Source organism: Triturus cristatus, chromosome 11, assembly GCF_964204655.1.
Source record: "Triturus cristatus chromosome 11, aTriCri1.1, whole genome shotgun sequence".
Taxonomy (NCBI): Eukaryota; Metazoa; Chordata; class Amphibia; order Caudata; family Salamandridae; genus Triturus; species Triturus cristatus.
This window is the reverse complement of record NC_140594.1, coordinates 279,390,172-279,403,889: the sequence shown is the minus strand read 5'-3', so window position 1 is coordinate 279,403,889 and position 13,718 is coordinate 279,390,172. Positions and strand designations below refer to the sequence as shown.

Genomic DNA, 13,718 nt, shown 5'->3' with positions numbered 1-13,718 from the left:
CTCCCCACATTGTAACTGCAGTTAACAATACTTGCTGCAGTTGCTGTAAATGTCTTTTACTGGTTCTCTTACCACACTCACTCTTAGATGCCAGTTTTCTGCTATCACCCCCAGGTACAGTTTGATGTGAATGAACATTGTATGACTTTTCTATTTGATATGCTCAGAAAAAGCAAAGAGGTCAGTCAGACTTTTCAGTTCCTGTACATGTATCAGGGTACATGTCTCAAAATTGGTTAATCACCATCATCATCTAAAGTTCTTCAAGGGCAAATCCCTGCACACATTTTACTTGGATACAATGTTAAACAAAACTTGGCTGCCTACTCACTTCATCAACCTCACAGCAACATCACACATGTTCTAAATCTTCTGTCTGGAATTGTAACCAGGGTTAATTTACTCATACTGGGCAAGCAAGATACAGAGAACGGAGTTGAAGCTTACAAGCAAGCTGCAGTGACTTGTGGCCTACCTCACGGACTGTGCTCTGGTTCAGTGCAAGGAGCAGCAGGGCCGATGCCCCCAGCACCAAGGCTCTCTTCATCTGTAGGAAGTGAGAGAAAGATGTAGACAAAGACAGCATCATCTAGAGTGTCCAAAGCATGATGGAGTCACTCAGCCCATAGGTCATTGTACTGTAGAGGTATAGCTCTGGCTGCAACTCAATCTTCGGCAAACCTTACCAGCTGTTTGTGCTGTTTTATCAAGGGAGTCTATAGGCACGTAATACGGATCCTGCTCTGAAGTGTTATCTCTTGAGTTGCCTTCTGTTGTTAACTCAAAAACGATGATTTTGGACACAAATGAAAATATATTAATATGTCACTCTCAGTAGAGAACAAACATTTCCTTTAATCGTCTATGCACCACAGACCTCCTCTCAAGCAATTTAGTACCCCGTAGTTAAGACAAAGACAAAAAGTGATAGGGGACTCTTTTTTGAAGAGGGACATCTAATTTTCATATTCACTGACTGTAAAAAACTGTTCAGACTAATAGTAATGCCATCAATCAAAAGTAGTGCCATACAAATACCAATGGCTCTCATGAAGAATGTACTTTCACAGATGCATTGTGTCCTGGATAGGTCCAGTTATTGATGCAGCTGGCATTGTATGACAGCAATAGAATTTGTGGGGAACTATTACCAAATACCCCAATAGTATGGCTTGTAAAGGAACACAAACCTACTATGCTCTATAGGGTGCAATAGTCAAGTAATAATCTGAATGAAAATTATTTGCTTGCCGAATGGAAAATCTAGTAGGGAACCAAGCTCTGACCCTATGGGATGGGAACCACAGGACCTGTGCCCACAGGGTGGTAAACCTCTGGTTCTGTGCCAACGGGTGGTAGACGTAGGGTATTTTACAGAATGAATGGTAGATCCAGAGCTACCCAACGAGTGGTAAACACCCATTTATCAAAACAATTAGGGTTTAGTGCTCACTAAACTGAGGGCAGAGGCATCCTTTCCCACTATGTGGTTCAAGCAGGGTTCTGTGCTTGGAGGTTGAGACACGTGAGATCTATGCTTGCTGGCTAGTAAAGTTATTTCTCTTCACTTTGCAATGCCAGGGGCTCAGTTCCTGCTAGGGCCTGTACCCAATGATTAATATTGACAGGATAATTATCATTAGTTGGTAAGGTTCCGTGTGGAACTGTTGGTAAATGCTCAATGGCTCGGACTCACACGGGTCTGTACTTGTTCTATAGCTCCAAATGTCGTCGGTGATTGGAGTATAGAATTACTGAAGTATTTTTCTTAATGTCCTGAGCTTGTTGATTACATACCTTATTCATTACGCTGGCAGTGAAAGATTCCTCCATTTTATTAGTTCTCTTGATCTCGCCTTGCTCTTCTCCAACAGGCACCACACCAATCCAGCTTTCTTCATCTGCCACCGTCAAATCACTATCTCCCACCTGCATGAAATGAATCCAATGGGAGAGGGTTGGGTGAGGAGATGGGATAGGGAAATTCATGGGTGCACAATGATTAATCTTCGATTTTAAGGGGGGGCAGTGAAGGAATGTGGTATAAACCCCAGGCCTCAGAACCAATCTCAGCACATTTGTACCAGAAACCACCATGGCCCTATAAAATACCAAGGTCACACAATGTCCTCTCTCTCTTCCCCAGTGGAGGAGATAGACCCTTCACACTGGGAAAATTCAGACAAGCCAGGAAACAAATAGGAGAACACACTTAATTAAAGTAATGTTTTGTGACTTCCTATTACAGTACTATAGTTATTGGCATTGTTCTGCAGCCTTGCAATCAAAAAGCAATTTGAACCAGGCACCAGTCAGAAAAGTGAAACTCAAGTGACAGAAGAACTTAACATTGAGATGGGGATTGTAAACATCTTAGTAAGACCTTGTTTAGTCTGGTAACAGAAGTGGGACTCTGTCAGGTATAAGCTAGAGAAACAACCTAGGTGCATAATTAGTGAGCCAGTAGATACAAAATATTCACAGTATTTTACAAACACATACTGTATAAGTCGGTCCTGCTTGCAAAGCTTGTTGGAGGAAGTGACTACTTGAAACTGTGCAACTGTTTGGTGTCAGGTTTGCACTTAAAGGATCTATTGAACTTGAAGAGGTCAAAAAGGCAATGCAATGGTCAGCTTAAGAAATCCCTATACACTATTTTTACAAGACAAATGTGGAGCTGTCGGTCCTCATACTCTATTACACATTAACAGTGGCAATGAATTATCCCACTCAATGAAAGTACCCCAATAACTCTGCCAGGCACAGATCTTGATAAATATGGAACAGACAAACCTTACTGCTACGGAAACTCCTAGACTAGATTTTAGCTTTTAGAGACAGTGCACCTGTGAGCTTCCCGCTAGACCCTGAATGGCTTTAACTAGAGACAGAGAAGTCAACTATATCCAAAATTGGTTTTAACTTTGTTATTACAGTTTGGATTATAGTCCATTTGCCTGACTCTTCCAGATTCATGTTTGATGGCTTCTGACGTATGAGGTATATCCTTTACTTTTACACTGACGAATCATCTGGGAAAAATATGCTTTAACCTTTCACATTGCAGCTTTCAAGTGGTGTGGGAGCCTCCTTCAGATGAAGGGGTGCTGGATTTATTGTAAAATCCACATATTTGGGCCCATTGTCAGGAAGGACTGGTGGCAAAGTGTCACTTCATCTAGGGTGACAAAATCCTTGTCACTGACCCCGACACTGAAAGCCTCTATTGCATCTTAGAAATGCACTTTACAATCTCCAACACACAGCAGATCTTGTCCACATCACTCCTCTTGTCAGTACCCTGGAGAATAATCATAGATATATATAGAAAATAGATGCATATAGATACCTTCCTCTCTTGGTTCAGTTCCAAAGTAATGAAGTTAGTACTTTACTGTTACTTGTAACAACTCGAGGCTTGATCACAAGTCAGGGTATCCCAGGATCGGGAGCCACTCCACCTGATCTTGATAAGTCCAGCGTTTCGGCACCTGTATTCTCCAGGTGATGGACTACTGGGGCCCATTTCACAGGCAGGAAAAGTCAGCCACTACAACTGAGCGCAGGTTGGACCGTGGCTGCGGACACCAGCACACCCAGCCCTGACCGACCCCCTCCTACTGAATGAGGGAAGCAAGGAAGGGTGTCCTTTGCCGGGAACAGCCTACTCTGTTGCAGATCTTTCCTAAAACCCCTACCGATCTGCATCGATCGCTCACTCACATTTCCATCTGGAAAACGGCTGGTTAGTCAACACAGAATGAAGAGCTGCGTGGATTTATATCTGGTAAAACCAGGTCAGGGTCTTACTCCCAATTCTAGGCAAAATAACAGGTAACTGGATGGTGCAGGGGAGGATTTACCAACCAGATTAAGTATTTCTGCCCCCTTGCACAGTCTAACTAGTAATTCAGGCCCTCAGAGGTGTTGTGAGATCCCTTAGATAGACCATAGTCATCAGTAGGGTTTCAAATCCTTCGTTCAGAATATAAGGATGGAGGACTCGGTTTTCTATATTCTGAATGTTGTTTAATGGCTCCCCAGCTGCAACTCAATGTGTCCACATTAAAAGTATGCATCAGCAGCCCCAAGGAATTTCAAAGGCTTGAACGTGCGTTCAGATTCAGTTTAAATGTATCAATTTAACATGCAATACCTTGCAATTATTGAAGTCTCAGAAATAAATATCTGTACAGTTATGGCATGTGTATTTGGTAACCAGCAAGCTGAAGTGGGTCTAAGGCACTAGCCGCGGCTCACTGTTTCAGCAATGCTGAAAAAACGGAGATTCTCTTCTTCGGCAATACTTTGTCCAGAAACTTGGCAGACTTTCTGACCCCAAAATGCCCTCCCGTCTAAGCCCTCAGGGAGGCACTCAAGAACTTAGGGGTCAAACTTGATGATAGCCTGTCTTTTAGGCACAAATTAAAGTCAGTGGTTGGCACTTGCTTTGGTGAAACGAGTTCCCTGAAAAGGTTTTTACACTACCTGTCCTTCACAGCAAAAAACAACGATTACCCAGGCCCTGAAAACCGTTGGACTAGGATAATGTCCTCTATTTTGGTTTGCTAGAGTACCTGCTGGAGAAGTTTCAGGTGGTCCAATGTGCGGCAGCTCGTTTTCTTATGAATTTGCCTTTTACAGCTTATATGTCCCCTCATCTGCATGCTTTTCACTGGCCTCCTATCAGGAAAAGAATCCTGTTCATGATAATAGTGCTAGCTCATGGAGCACTGTATCAGACCGGTGCAGTCTACCTCAGATCAAGGTTCAGTTTCAATGTTCCATCAAGAAACCTGAGGTCTGCCAATAAACTACTAGCAGTGACTCCCAGAATTTGGAGTGCTAGAGCTGGAGGGAGATCACTGGCCCATCTTGGACCTACAACTTGGAACAAGCTCCCTCTTGAGCTCTGGGCTGTAAGCAACATTACAGTGTTTTAAAAAACGTTGAAAACTTGACTTTTTGGGCAGGATTAGAACGAATGGACCTATTTTCACTTCTGACCTGCAGAGCACCGAGATACTCTTTGGAGTAGCTGCTTGCATTCATCATTATCCTCACTGTTTTTAATTTTAAGGGCATACTTCCCAGTGCAGATGCTCAATTGTATTGTGCTGTGGGTTGCATGGTGGGTGTGTTTTGTGAGTGGAGAGATGTAGGAGTGCGGGATGAGGGGTCTGCCAGAGTAAGCACAAGCTGTGAGATGTGTGCTTGTGTTAGGGCAGTGTTAGCTGTGTTTGAGTGCAGGTTTTTTTTCTGTACGAGTGTTATATATGGGGTGTGAACAGTGAGTGGTCAGCTTGTGTGAGTGCAGATTGAATGGTGTGCCCCTCTGAAGGCAAGCTGAACCATACTCTGTGTAAGTGCAGGGTGAAGCATCCATGTGAATGCAGGCTGAGCGGTATGGTATGTCTTGTGAGTGTAGAATGCAGCACCTTATAGCTAGCCCTATAGGGATAGCCAATGCTGGTAAGGGTTATGTTCGTAATAGTTTTCTTATTTGCTCTTCAACCGTTTTGTTCTCATTATCCCGGAGAGAGCTATGTGTTGTGGGCTGTCCTTTAGTATTCTAACTTCACAGTTTTTCCTTTCTCTTTATCCCTGGAACACAGTCCACACAAGATGGAATTCATGTTTGGCTCAAGGTTCTATGTTGGCAGTTGGAGATGCCCTGGCAAAATGTCGTTGGTGGTGTGCAGCTGAAACACTTACAATAAATTGTTTGCGGGGCTAAACCAGAACTGAAATAAATCCATCTGTTCTGCACGCACATCTGGAACAGCAGAATGTACAGTTGTTTTTAACGACGGAGTGTACTGAGATTTGCACCAGCGGCGTATGTCTATCCTACTACTCGTATATAGATAGGTGGGTCTGTGTTCGTCTCTCGGTTTAACATCCCTTACAGTGCAAACAGTAATTTTAAAGCATGGGTAAAGTGGGCAAACCCCCCACTTAACAAGTCCCCCCCTGAGACCATGAACGTTCTACCTATTTGACGGTCTGTGTATTATGTTCCCTTTCTAGACCTCTCTACCGGTCTGCCTATCTGCCTATCTCTACCAATAACTTTGCCTCTGAGTTGACGTGCACATATAATAAATGCATAAATACGCTTAATTCAAATGTGCAAGACGCTTACTTACAGACGTTTCTATATTATCGAACTGCCAGCTGGTAAAGGCTACAATGGAGTTAATTGAAACGGAGGAATTTACCATTTGGTCTCCTGCATTTCTGTTGCGGTGTAAATAACACCAGGCTGGTAACGTATCCTCCACTGTATGTGTGCAATTAAATTGCTGAAACACAGACAGCATTCCCCTGACTCGTACCATTTGTCCTCATGGCCTCTGTTTTTCTTATGTAGTGTAGATTGCAAAAACTGGTGTCGTTTCTTCAGTATGTGTGTAATTATATTAGAAAGACACAAATTAATCTCACGGTCAATTAAGTGCAACAAGGGTGGTGGATGTGGTTAACCACTTTAGATGTAGGCAAGGCAGTCCCGAGACTCTGGTGGTTCTTGTCAGAAGAAAAGGGGGGCTTTTTTTTGTTAATTGGAGGGCTTTGGGTAGCAGGCCAGATGTTTCTTGGGAAGTAAATGTAGTCTTGGGCTTGTGGGATCAGGACGGGACAGGGGGGTGGGTATATAGTGGCCTAAGAGATTTTACAAAGGGTCCTACATGCAGTAAGTATAATTCCTTAATCATCCCAAGGAATGCTTTAGCCGTAAAAAAAAAAAAAAAACGCCAGTCATTAGTAGAGCAGCTAGATATCCAGACATGCAAATGTCTGGCCTGGTGCACAGTGCGTCAATGGGCATTGTGGCAAGGAGTGGTGAAATCCTTCCGACTTTTCCTGTGTGACTGCGGTTGAGTGGTGTGCCTCTGTGAGTGCAAGTTGATAAGTGTGCTTGCCAGTGAAGAGTGAGGAATGCGTCCATATGATTGCAGGTTGAGCGGTATGTCTTATGAGGGTAGTGAGCAGCACATTAAAGACAGTCCTAATGGCATTGTCAATGATTGTTAGGGTATTAGTTTTTTATTCTTTTTTATTTTCTCTTTTTCGTTTTCCTCATGACCCCATGAAGGGCTAAGTGTTATTGGCTGTCTTTTAGCTATCTAACCTGATGGTCATTTTTCTCCGAGTCTTGACTCTTATAATCTCTACTTCACCGTCAGCGGAAAAAAACGTTTCAGTTTGAACCACACTTTAAAAAACATAAAGTTCTGTTTATTAGTTTCGCAAAAAAACAGATATTTACAAACAATCTGAACTACGCTTTTCCCAGAGGTGATTGCGCGCATTCAGCAGACTAGAGCACTTGGACCATAAGTTACTTTGGAGAACTGTATGAAAGAAAGTGTCGTCCGGAATCCGCTCACAAGGTCACGACTTACAAATAGCGGAATGCCAGGGCACAGACTCTGCGTTTGTACACAGGGGAGTGCCGCGGGGGCTTTAGTCTCCTGTATCTAGAGGCCAAGCCCTTAGGAAGCCAAATGATAATAATGGAATAACAAGCATTTGCAATGCAATAGGTCTTGCATTTTAGAAACTTTGACCTATTGGTATTGTAAATGACAATGTCTTCTATTATTGCAGGATTTTTAAACATATAAATAAAAGGCATTGTCATTTACAATGCCAACAGGTCAAAATCTCGCAATTGCGAGACCTATTGCATTGCATTTTTTATTAACCCATCAATAAACTCATCTTCTAAAAAAAAATGTCTTGTGCTTCAGTCTTCCTAATATTTCCTTGTAAACCATGTCTGCTACTAAAAACAAAAGCTGGGTGGCAAACTCAGGAAGTGTTTTGTAATCCCTGGTCGAATTATTTAAACAAGTCAGTGGACACTCTCCAAAAAGACTCGTCTGTGCTAAATAACAAACTGCTTTCGCATTCAGCACTTAAAGCGACCCTTAAAAGGCAGACACAACTGCAATCAATGCGATCTGCTTTGGCCAAATTAAAGTTAAAGTCAAAGTGCACTCTGCTATCTGAAGCAGTGGCCACATCATCTGACACCCACGATCCACCTTGGCTAAGACCACAGCCCTACCTGTAGCGCTCGGTGGAAAGATATGCTTAAGACAAATCATGCCTGCAAGGTTGATGTGCCTACAGACTAAAGAGATGAACCCAAAATGATACTCCCTTTTCATGATAGTCAAGTGCAGACTCTACGGATATATAACGGAAACGTTTACCCAACTTTTGAGTTGCTGCCCTGCACTATTAAATGCTCGCTGCACCCTGCTAAAACCTTTGTTCCTCACACATGGGATACGAGCCTGCAAAGAGGCAACAAACTTGGTTTTTAACATAGTGGAGCCGTGTGACTTGGTGAAATTTGGCAAATACATCAGCCTGCCACAAGTATTATTTAAGGACATTAATAATACTGATCACCGGTCCCACTAAATTCACCAAACCAGTGTATTTTAACGTTTTATATGGCAGGTTTTTAAAATCCACTTGGATGGATCTTTAAAATGGTTTTATTAGCCACTCTCCGAGCACATGATTAGACAACTATCTGCTTTATGGTTCCCTGTCCATATGCATTTTATGCACTGCTTTGCACACTTAAACTACTTTGCACCGTAATGAGCTGATATTTAGCCACAGGTATTATTTATGATTCCTAAATTCTCATGGCCTTTATTTAAAATCGGCCCCAAACTGTTTTATATTACTGCCATTACATATGTTTGTGTTTTAGACAATATGCACTACATGTACTGTTTGCACAGCTAAGCTATTTTGCACAGCAATGATCTGGTTTCTAGCCATAGGCTCGGTTTACGAATTTGACATTTTTATGGCATCTACTTAAATTTGGCATATAAACGTGTGTGGGGTTTTTTCAGGAGTTTTATATAGCGTGAACTTGACCCCAAGGTATCAGAGCGCTTCACATGAGAACCAGTTGCTTACAGAAGGACACATTTTTTTGTTAGGGAAGCCCTAACAAGAGTATCTGTGATTGCAACTTCTACAGAATCCCTCCTTTCCTGATAAAACTTGATTTATATTTAGGGCTTTGTACATATATTGTAATGATTTTAATTGATTATACAATAAAGGAATATTGACTGACGTGTTTGGTAATCAGGTAATTATATCCATTCCAGTAACAGGCCAGGGTTTTGTAGATTCTGAAGATAGTTGGTTACTCCCCTGTATACAAGATATACTTAGTTATATTAAAAGTTTCAACAAACCAATGAATAAAATGATCCAAGTATTATTGAATTATGAATGCAAACAAAAGTTAACAGTAACGAGGACAGGAATAATGCAGCCCAGGAATCAGGTATGCCAGTCAACAATCGGGACTGTAGAGGCTGGAATGGAAATCCCGAATGTCATAGCTATAAAACACGAAAAGATAAAAACTATCCACTCGATCCATATCAATGTTTTTATTTGAGAAATAAGCTTTCAAGCGGCACAGAGTAGGAATGATCATACGGTGGTGGTACTGTATTCCTTCTCAAATGTAACCCCCCCTCCTTTAAATAGTTAGTTCGCTTAAATCATGGTGACTCTATAACGATCGCAAGGGCTGTACTGTGCGGGAACAGACTTTCACTCTCATCAAGGTCCTTGGCTGCCCGCACAGCTAGTAAGCTTATGAGGTTTACTTGGACATGGGGGGGGAAGGGTCTCATTTTTGGAAGGGGGGGTACAGATAACGGTGGGACTGTGCCAACCTTGCACGTATGTCACTCTCACAACCTTAAATAAAGTGTGTCTCATATGTGCCTAAAAATAGAGTGGAACACTGAGGATCAGAGTGTGTACAAACACAGGAAGAGACGCAGCACGCACAAGTGGCACACAGAGGCAACAAGCAAAACAGAACGCCCGAGGTGCGGAGAGTGACCACAGGCCAGACAGCGCAGACACGGAAGAGGTGCCTGCAGACACAGGGACTGGGGGTCCGACGCCACAACGGCCCAGGACGAGCGCTGTAAATACAACAACGGGATGTCAGCAGCCTGTGAGCAGTTGCATCTTTGTTCATGCCGGGACCGGCTGACACCAACACCACACAATGCGGCTGCCCGCGGCCCCCGCAGGGGGCCACCCTAAGCGGGCGGCCACCCTTAGTCGCATTTGGCACTCCCCCACCCCCACTAATACGGGGGACTATAGGAGGAGTCCCCTGGCCAGATACGTCACTTCCGGCACAAAGAGGAGGGGGAGGTATTTATGCCTCCCCCGGCCATCTTGGCGTCCTCTTTGCGCCGGACACGCCGTCTCCCACCCTACCGCTTACCCGGCGTGGGGTTGGCAGGCGAATTACATAGGATGTTGTACTGTTTTTCTTTGTCGTTGCAGGCGGAGTTACAGGGCGATCTGGAAGCATATGGGTACAGAAAGTTTACCTCTGCAAGAGCACAATAGGGGTGCCAGAGCCAAATCACAGGAACCTCGTGTGGAGGGTCCTGGAATAACTACGTCGGCGCCCCGTTAGTCCTTCGGGCGGTTGTGGGCCTGAACAACCGGGGGTTTGCCTTGCTACGCTCCGCCCTGAAAAGGGCGTGAGTAATAAGGGACCAATGTATCACATGATCCAGTCAGGGGATCACCCGTGATCCAGTAAGGGGATCACCCCCCATAAGGGTAGCGCTGATTGGTTTCTCCACAGTGCGTGGCTCATCAGGCGGGCAGGGCAGCATAGGTTTATTCAGCTGCCTGCCCTTGGATCGCCCGTAAGATAACCCACCATATTGCATACTTCTGTATGGAATAAACCTGCAGCAATATTTTTCCCAAACAAAAGTTGTGTTGTGTATTTATTTATGCATGCATACTCTGTTGTGGTAAGGGTGGGGCCTGGTGCCATAATGGGACTATGCGCAAGGACATAGACAAACTCCGCAGGGTCCTCCTCTCTACCAGAAAATTATTTATTATATACCGAACAGTCTACCCCCTCACTCACAGCCCCCAAAATAAAAGGGTACTGAGTGGGTACAGACAAAGGCAACAAAACACAGGAGACGTATCAGAGCACAGCGACCCCAGCAGGAATCACTCTGCCCCACTACCTTCACAGCACCCCCACAATAAAGAACTCCTCAAGCCCTCGGGAATAACAAGCGCTGTTGCTAAAGTCAGGGGACCGCGCTCCAAATTATTTAAATAAACAAGCGCAGCCGCAAAAGTGAAAGCGGCCCGAGCGGCACATCAATTAAATAAACAAGCGTGGTCCCTAAAGTGAAAGAGGACCACACTGCAAATAACGCAAAAACAGTGCTTACTGACTTATGGACACCATGGGTGTAACGCCGCAAGTAAACGATCCAGTCCTGATGGGCCATCCCAAAAGGAGACAGGGCGGTAACAAGGAGGGACTAAGAAGCCTCATTTTCATTCGGAGGCCAGCATTTACCATACACGATGATGCCAGCCAATAAAAAATAGGGCCGGGGCTTCCACTCCACTTCTAAAACATACCCTAATACAATATGCCTCGCAGAGGGAGCAGCGTATGCGCGCTGCAACGCTAGGTCTGCGCGACCTAAAAACACTGGCACTCACCTCATCACATACATTAATTAAAAACAGTCGCCACCATTAACACTGATTACCGATTAGATCACAAACCGAATTGATGTTACTTACCAATATCAGATTGCCGTGTGCCACCTCCATGATAGGCGTCTCATCTCCCTGCAGTCGTGTCCTGGACTCTTGTGCCGAGTTGATGTCCCTGCTTCTCAATGTGCCCAGCAGAGTGCCTGGCAGCATGTAACTCCGTTTCCCAGGAGCGAATAGGTGATCAGACGTGCCAGGCTCTTGCATGAAGACGTCTACCCAGACCGTCGTCTCCCCCTCTATGGCCAGGCAGTGGGAAATGAGTTGTCCCAAGAAGAGGCAGATGCGAAGCAGGGGCTCTATCCTTCCAACTAGAATCATGGTGGCTCTCATACCCCAACTGGATTTCCTTGCCAACTTCTTCTGCCAGCCTTCTACGTTTCAGTAGAAATTCCTGACTTCTTGCAATGGTCCCGTGACCAGCAATGCAGCAGTCGGACTACTCTATGCCAACCAAGGGAACTCCATACCACCCAGTCCCATCAATGAGGCTGACTGCTACCCCTGTGGCCTGTACTCACGAACTGACCTGCCTGCCACCGTCAGCGGTCTATGCAAGCCAGCCGAGATGCCTGACACTATAAACAGATTGTGCCCCTCAACGGGTGTACCTGCCACCGTGTGCAGCTTGTGCCCACACTACTCCCTACTTTATGCAGCCGTTACATACTAGAAGAGCTCCCTCGCACTCCATGAGAGCTAATACGCTCATACAGGTTGTATCACCAACAAAGCAACCTTACCTGGCAGCTCTTAGAACTTGCGCACCGACAGAGAACCCTGGCAGATCATTCACCCCGAGCTCACCAACAGACCACTCTTACAAATACTACAGTACGTGATGCACGCAGGGTTTACTTACATCCCTTTTAGCCCGGCCGGAGTGCATCGGCCTCTGTGGTAGTCCATACTCCCCCGTAAAGCACCCCGCAGTTTCTGCAGCCTGTGCTAACCAATGGGAAATTCAGACACCGCCTACAGCCCGTGATGACCCGTACAGGTTCCTTACTCCACTTTCTGTCTGTGGTCACCGGCAGAGCATCACGTAAAGCCTTTACCCACTACCTAACTCTTCCGACAGCCCGAGGGGCGCCTTCAGCCCGCCCACCAGTACAGCTAACAGGAACCTCCCGCAGCCGGTCTGCAGAACAGCATCCTCACACCTGGCGAAGCCTCTGTTGCCAACTAAGCTTCCTCACACCCCCTGCAAACAGGGTGCTTCGTTGCGGCTTCCGACGCCCCCAGCAACCTGGGCTCACCAGTAGCTTCCTTCCTCTTCATGAACAATGTGTCCAGCTGTAGCTGCCCAAGAGCTTCTGAGCTCACTTCCAGCAAAGCAGTCTACTTGACATCTCCTGCAGCCTCCATGAACGGCGGCGGTACAGCCTGACGTGGACCTGCCTGACCAGCCGGCCGGATTTGTTGGTGACACAAATCAGCTGCTGCAGACAACAAATACAAAGAAAAGATAAAGAGACAGCGAAAACACCGAGCAAGAGAACTGCTCTTGCGAGAGAGCAGGACATCTGTCTGCAGCGCCATCTACTGGTCTTAGTGCAGTATGGCACTCCTCCAGGTAATTCTTATGACGCTCTTACCAAGTATCATATATATTATTTTCCCCTACTTACCAATTAAAAATTTGCAAACATTTGTGACAAGAATTTTCAATTCTATTAAAGACATGGAGGCGAGGATTATCCTTCTCTATTCTTTACTACTTTTAACAGCAGCCAAACACAATAAAGTTTTAATAATACTACATTTCCCATGATACCACATTATCATATGAATAACCATAGAGCCACTGCCCTATATAATCCAATCCCTTCACAAGGTCTCAGTGTCCTCTTTCTTTGTTAAGAATCCAGTAGAAACAGTTAAGGCAGTTAAACATCCGAAACATAATTCTGCCAAGGCAGGAAGTCTTTCTTACGATCAGTGCTTTAAATGGGCCGGTACTCACGGGTACTGAGTACCGGCACTTCTCATTTTTACTGAGCTGAGTATCGGCACTTCTCCACTGCCAAGGAGAGTACCGGTACTCAAAGAAATGTAAGCTCATTGCTGCTAGTGCTGCTGAGCTCGAG

The 13,718-nt window shown here is 44.9% G+C and overlaps 1 protein-coding gene across 2 annotated transcripts in view; it reads right to left on the bottom strand.

Annotated features, from left to right (window-relative positions):
- Positions 1–13,081, bottom strand: part of RNF215 (ring finger protein 215) — an 84,001-nt gene extending 70,920 nt beyond the window's left edge. The window contains exons 1-3 of one of the 2 annotated variants that reach the window (XM_085636273.1): positions 11,656–13,081; positions 1,798–1,929; positions 476–547 (exon numbers count right to left, since the gene is read on the bottom strand). In XM_085636273.1, the coding sequence (XP_085492399.1) occupies positions 476–547; positions 1,798–1,929; positions 11,656–11,961 (510 nt within the window). In that variant the 5' untranslated portion in view covers positions 11,962–13,081. The remainder of the gene's footprint in view (positions 1–475; positions 548–1,797; positions 1,930–11,655) is intronic. The other variant, XM_085636274.1, reaches the window with a different exon arrangement.
- Between the last annotated feature and the right edge of the window lie 637 nt (positions 13,082–13,718).